Source organism: Pelodiscus sinensis, chromosome 9, assembly GCF_049634645.1.
Source record: "Pelodiscus sinensis isolate JC-2024 chromosome 9, ASM4963464v1, whole genome shotgun sequence".
NCBI classification, from domain to species: Eukaryota; Metazoa; Chordata; order Testudines; family Trionychidae; genus Pelodiscus; species Pelodiscus sinensis.
In genome coordinates, this window is record NC_134719.1 from 61,353,728 (window position 1) to 61,359,727 (window position 6,000).

Consider the following 6,000-nt stretch of genomic DNA (forward strand, 5'->3'; position numbering starts at 1 on the left):
ATCCTCATCTGCGTGCGGGGATCCCTTGCCCCCACATGGGAAAACCAAAAGCGGAACCCCCTAGCCCGCGCCCTGCCGGATGAAGAAGCACATCCGCTCGGGCGGCTCCCTGGCCAGTGCTGTTCACATGGTGACAGAGGCAGCCAGTGCGGCTTCCCAGACGGAGTGGCACCCTCTGCAGCCAGGACTGTGTGGGTGTTTGGGGACCTGGGTCAGTGCCTATGGGCCTGGAGTTTGGGACCCCTAGCTTACAGGGTCACATGGGAGATACTACCAAGAATTCTTGCTAAGTGTCATGCATGCTGTCCAGGGGTGATCCAATCCATCTGCAACCAGTCGTCCCGTGGCTTACCAACAGGCATCTCTTGTTAGATGACAGACTTGTCATGTTCAGTAACGTACCAGTTTTCTCGTCCTCCGTCTCTCATCTGGTGGTCCTGCACGCTTCAGAACTTGGTGAGGAGGCAGATTGTAGCCTAAACTACTTATTTGCTGAGCTAACAATGTGCCAGCCTCTCCAGTATTACTCAAGTGGTTTGGGCCCTTTGGCTCTCCCTGCATGCAAGTCTCTAATGGGCCTTTGAAGTGGGGATAGTCTGTTCATTGAGAGGATAGAGAGACCTTTCAGTTTTCCTGCTGCTTGTCGTTCCAGCTGCGTTTAGACCAGGCGGGGCTGGAAGAGAAGAGAGGTGGGAAGCTAGTCTGAGAAGTATGATTCTGCCTCTTCGATTTCTTTTCTAGGGATCTTCCTCCCTCCAGTGGTTTTCTTTCCACTTCTGAATAGCCCTCCTGGTTTTCTTTCTTTTTGGATTTTTCATCTTCCCCTCTTTCCACCACAACATCTCAAGGGGGGTGGACTTGGGTGCGTAGGAGCAGCAGCCCCACTCCCATCCAGAGGCTGAAATTTGGGAACTTTATTTTCTTGGGTCTCTGCCAAACTGGTGGAAGCAAGCCATATAAATTGACAATCCAGGTATGCCTAGCTTGATGCTCTATGCCAGGGGTTTGAAGCCCACAGGCCACTGATGGCCCAGTCAGCACACAGCTGTGACCCATGTCACATTCTCAGGCCACAGGGAGCGGTGGGGAGTGTGCACAGTGATAAAAAAGTGGAAAACGACTGCTCTATACACACCTAACACAGGTACCTACACAGAGCTGTCTCTAGCATCCTTCAGGCTACAGCCCAAGTCCTTTGATTCTCTTCCTTTTGAACTGCTGTATTTTCAGACACTTACGATTCGTGAGACGCTGCTGTAGTCCTCTCATTTTCTCCTTCAGATTTCTTGGTGGTTTAATTGGGTGTGTTGCCCTAATTGGAGAGTTTGGGGGTCATGTTAATTATTCTGTTCAGTTTCGTTAAAGCACCAGACCTTTGCATACCTGCTGCCAAGAGATGAGTGATGATTATATTACTTGTCATCTTCAGAGGCGTATTGCAAAGATGAATTCGTGTTTGCAATTTATTTCCGAGATTTAAATGTCTGTGCAAGCAGTAAGGATGGTTGCTTTGTAATTCTTCTAGCTGACGTCATCTTTCAGAATAAGACTTCTGCCCACAAAAGTTAAGCCCTTGTCTGATTTCAAAGGAATGTATGGTTTGAAATCCGTCTGCCACCTCGTCCCCCTTCGGAAGCTGCATTGCAAACTCTAATGGCTCCTCTTCTCTTTCAGGAATCCAACGTGCTCATTGCTGCTAACAGTCAGGGGACAATTAAGGTGAGTTATTTCCTGCACCTCCATTTTTAAACCTTTGGATCCATTCCTGGGGAGCCGGGTCAGAGCGACTGTCCAGCTGATTAGTGGAGGTCAACCCAGCTGTGGGCACCGGAAGCTTACACAATGCATTTACCTTTGGCAAAGGGAGAGGGGAATAAAGGGAACCGAAGCCAGAAGAGCCAGGTTAGGAGGCAGGTGTGGACAAAGGGTGGCAAGTCTCCAGCAGCCACTGTGCAGTTGCCCATGCTCAGGGCCTCTGCAGGATGAGAGAAGCAGCCGTAGAGTGGGAAAGCTTAAAACAAGTTGCTGTACATTGCCCTTGAGATGAGCCAGGCCGTGCTGGCCTGTTTTCACGTACGATCAGTGTTCCTGTACTAACAAATAAGCGCCACGTTTTATTTGCCACTAAAACCGCTAGAGGTTTGTCATCAATCCCAGTGTCTGGGAATTCGCTTTCTTCGTGAAAGGCCTTTAATTGTATGCCCCAGCCACGCACACCTGCGTAAGCAGTCCTGGATCTGTGCTAATCTTTGTGGCTGTGAGCCTCGATTTTAGGAGGCTTTGACTTAGTTCCTTGGTGTTTGTCCAGCAGTTCTCAGGCTGTAGGTCGGGACCCCTTGGCAGGGCCGACATTAGATTTGCTGGGACTAAGGGCTGAAGCCAAAGCTCTGCCCACAGCAGGGCAGCTCCCCTTTGCCCCACCCGGAGGCAGCAGGGCTCAGGTTCCCCCCCACATCCTGCATCACATAGTAACTTGTCAGAAGGGGATTGTGCTGCAGAGACGTTTGAGAACCCCATGTTAGCCAGACGCAGTCCCCTGACTGCTGCCAGAGAGTTAGGGGGCCATAATGAATCCTGCTGAAACCCAAACTTGCAGTCGTAACTGTGGCTGTTCCAAACGAGGACGTGGACCATTCACCTAGCACAGGAATCAGCACCTCCCGACAGCCACCTGTAAAACAATCGGCTGGCTGCCTCTTGCACAGAGAGGCCAGCGTTCAGCAATCCGTGAGCTCGCTCAGAGCTCTCCTTCCCTTTCCCCAGGGACAGTGCGGTATGCCTGCTAATCTGAACTGCAAACTTGCCTATTACACTTGAATTTCACATCAGATTTGAGCTCCATCTTCAGCCCCGGTAGTACACAGGACTCTAGGTTAGCTGCTATGATTTTGCCACCTGCCTTGAGGACCTCTCTCTACGAGCACTCTGTAAATGAATCTGTCCCTGGCACTTCCCCACCACACGGTGATGCTGACCCTCTTTGTTTGCTGACTTTGGTCTGGGAACCTCCGAACTTGCGTGCTTTCTGAACGGTGCATCATGGGACGCGCTGCACAGATTGGCCCCGAGGGCGATCAGCAACACTGACCTCTACTGTGACGCCATCCGCGTAGCCCTAGAGGCTTGGTGCCTAACTGGATTTATAGCCCAGCTCTGGCCTTTTCCTGTAATAGTTGATGATTAGTGTTTCACAATCCAGCTTCAAATGCATCCAGAACTTTCCACCCCTGAGTTTTCCCCTTCTAGGCGGTAACCTTCAGCAACATGCTGATTCGCTGGTAAAACCTGACTCGACTTGATAGTTCTGGGTTTAAAAAAAAAAACCCAGAACAGAATAGGAGAATCTTCACCTCTTGGGTCCTTATTAATCCGAAAGAAGTCTCCCCCTCTTCCTGCCCCCCCTCCAGCCTCCTGAAAGGCCCAGTGATGTGTGTGGGGTTGGCTTATGGACTTGCAGGCCATTTTTAACTGGTAGAGTATTCAGCATTCGCGCTCTAACTCCTGCTGCAGTAGCATGTAGCACGGTCTGGTTTTTTGCTCCTGAGTGATTCATTTAGTATGGTTGCAATTTGATGTCTATTACTTCAGTCACTTCCCTGTTCATGAAATTGGTGACATGCACGGAGGCTTATGGCATCCTTAAGTGAATCCAGCAGCAGGAGAAAACCGTTTATCAAGGGGAGATTTTACTCCTGCTCCTAGCTTGTCAATTAATGAAGCTACAGAGAGAAGTGTGTAAACAGTGACTGATATTAGAATTCTGGCGTTGCCTTTTTTAATTGTGGTCTGCGAGATGGGACCAGATTTGGGAAGGATGAATACACACTCAGAGCAAATGGATAGCCACACAGATCTGTACAGTGTGCAGGGACTGTACCTTGCTGGCAGAAGATCATGATGCGGTCGCAGCTTGGAAGAGTTGCATGCATGTATGAACAGTAGGGGCTGTTGTTTTCATCGGTGGACGGGGACGCCACCGTGTTTATTAGGAGCAAGGAAGGTGGGACAGTTTTGCCTCCTGATCCATCCCAACATACTGTATACTATTTTAAAAACCTGCAAGGCATCTGTACTGAGTAAGAAAGGCAGAGAAAGGGGCCAGATCATCTCCTAGTGATGTAGGAGATAGTGAACATGGTGCATCTCTGTTCTAATTGCTTGTTCGCTCCCATGTTTTTAACCAGGTCCTGGAGCTGGTATGAAGAGTTTTCTCTCAAGGTGTGCGGTACTTGGCCTAGCCTGACGTGCTACAGCTTTCGTCTGGGATCCTCAGTAGGGCAAGAAACCAAAACCACCTTGATAGTCCTCTCTACAACCATCATGTTTGGGGTGTTTTTTTTCCATTTACAGACTAGGACCTTTTGAAACACTGGGAACCCCAGTGAACTGTCTACCATCGAGGTTAACTCCACGGACTTTGGTGCTGCTGCTGGTGGTGGTGGTATGGTTGTCTAATTTTTATGATCGGGAAACAAATCCTTTTAAATACAGACAACAAAAAGGAATAAAAGATTATTGAGCCACAAGGTGAAGCTGGAAGATTCTCTCTCGTCGCATATGGGAACAGATTTACTTGGGCAGGGAGCTAACAGGACCACCAAAGGGCTGTACTAAGGAATCACACACTTCTGGGTCACCTGACCTGGACATTTCTTCTATCCCCATGGTGGGGGCTGGGAGAGTCTCTCTCCGCCTTACCCGGACATGGAAGCAGATTGTTTTGAGAGCGTAAGATGTATGTGGTTTAGTTGTGTGTTGATTTTTAGATGCATTCAGTGTTCATGAAAATTGCTGGGTTGAAGTCCTCCAGCTACCAACAGGAAAGTGACAGCTTCCCCCTCACCCACCCAGCACAGCTCCCCCTCCAACCTGGGGCCGGGGGGCAGGGCTGGGGAATTGCTTGTAAGGACAGGGTCATTCTGTCTCCATGCCCACAAATCCGTGGCGTCTCGGCAGCCTGCCAGCACAACAAGGGTACCAACTGTGACGTGGACATCTGCAAACTGGACCGACTCCACCGAACTATTTCGCTGGCCGCCAAACCGCCGTTGGCTAATGACTTCCTGTTGCTGCTGAGCAGGGCTGGATTTGAATCCTTCCGCTCCTGTTCCCAAAGCCCTACTCTGCCATCCGATCTGCTGCGTGGCCTGTTTGTCCCCAGTCCCTATCGCGTGTGGAAGCCAAGCATTCTGAATGTTGTAATGAAGGGGGAATTGATCGTAATGTGTTTCAGAGCCGTGGTACAGGAGCTTTATTTTTAATAACCAGGCATACACTTAATTGTACATACAAAGAGGGGGAATAAACCATGATGCTGAGTGTTCAGTTGTTACTTTGTTCAAGCAGACAGATCACCGCTTTGTGCATGGCAATAATACCAAGCTGCCAATGTCTCTGCCGCAGCCTAAGGTTCAAGCTGAATGAGCCGTTTTATCTGGTTCCAGGCTCATCTGCCTGAAGTATTGATGGGTGCATGGTGATACTGGATGGAAATATTTTATTTACAAATGTCCCACTTGAATTCACTCTCTTCCCACATCCATCTTCCCCCTCGTGGGCACTGGGCTCGGCTTAGTAGAAGGGAGAGTCTTGCGTTCCGTTTTTGAGCGAGCCTGAATGGCATACTCGCTCATCCAAAGGTTAGCGGCTGTGAAGCTTCCTGGAAGAATGAGGGGGGCGATCCTTCTAACAGAGTAAAGGCGGCCTTGAGGTGAATGCGGAGGGCTGGGATTGCGGAGTCTAATGCTGACTGCAAGACATGCCCCCGGTAACATTGGCGAGTCACTTAGCTTCTCTGCGTGCTATTACTACCCGCTGGTGAGGGGGAGACGTGCTAGCCGTAGCTGACGGGAGTTGAGGGGTTTGCTGGTGCTAATTTGCTTATAAAGTGCTTTGAAAAACCCAACTGGGAAGACGCTGTAAATTAACAAAATTACTGTCGTCGTCCAGAGGACTGCGTCTGGCATGGAGGAGGAGAATGAGGGTCCTCGACTCCAAATG

The 6,000-nt window shown here is 49.8% G+C and overlaps 1 protein-coding gene across 2 annotated transcripts in view; it reads left to right on the forward strand.

The window, feature by feature from the left end:
* The window catches only part of COP1 (COP1 E3 ubiquitin ligase), a 145,925-nt gene extending 140,604 nt beyond the window's left edge, over positions 1–5,321 (forward strand). For both annotated transcript variants that reach the window (XM_075936898.1, XM_075936899.1), the window contains exons 19-20: positions 1,675–1,719; positions 4,185–5,321. In XM_075936898.1, coding sequence (XP_075793013.1) covers positions 1,675–1,719; positions 4,185–4,202 — 63 coding nt within the window. In that variant the 3' untranslated portion in view covers positions 4,203–5,321. The remainder of the gene's footprint in view (positions 1–1,674; positions 1,720–4,184) is intronic.
* Positions 5,322–6,000: the final 679 nt, after the last annotated feature.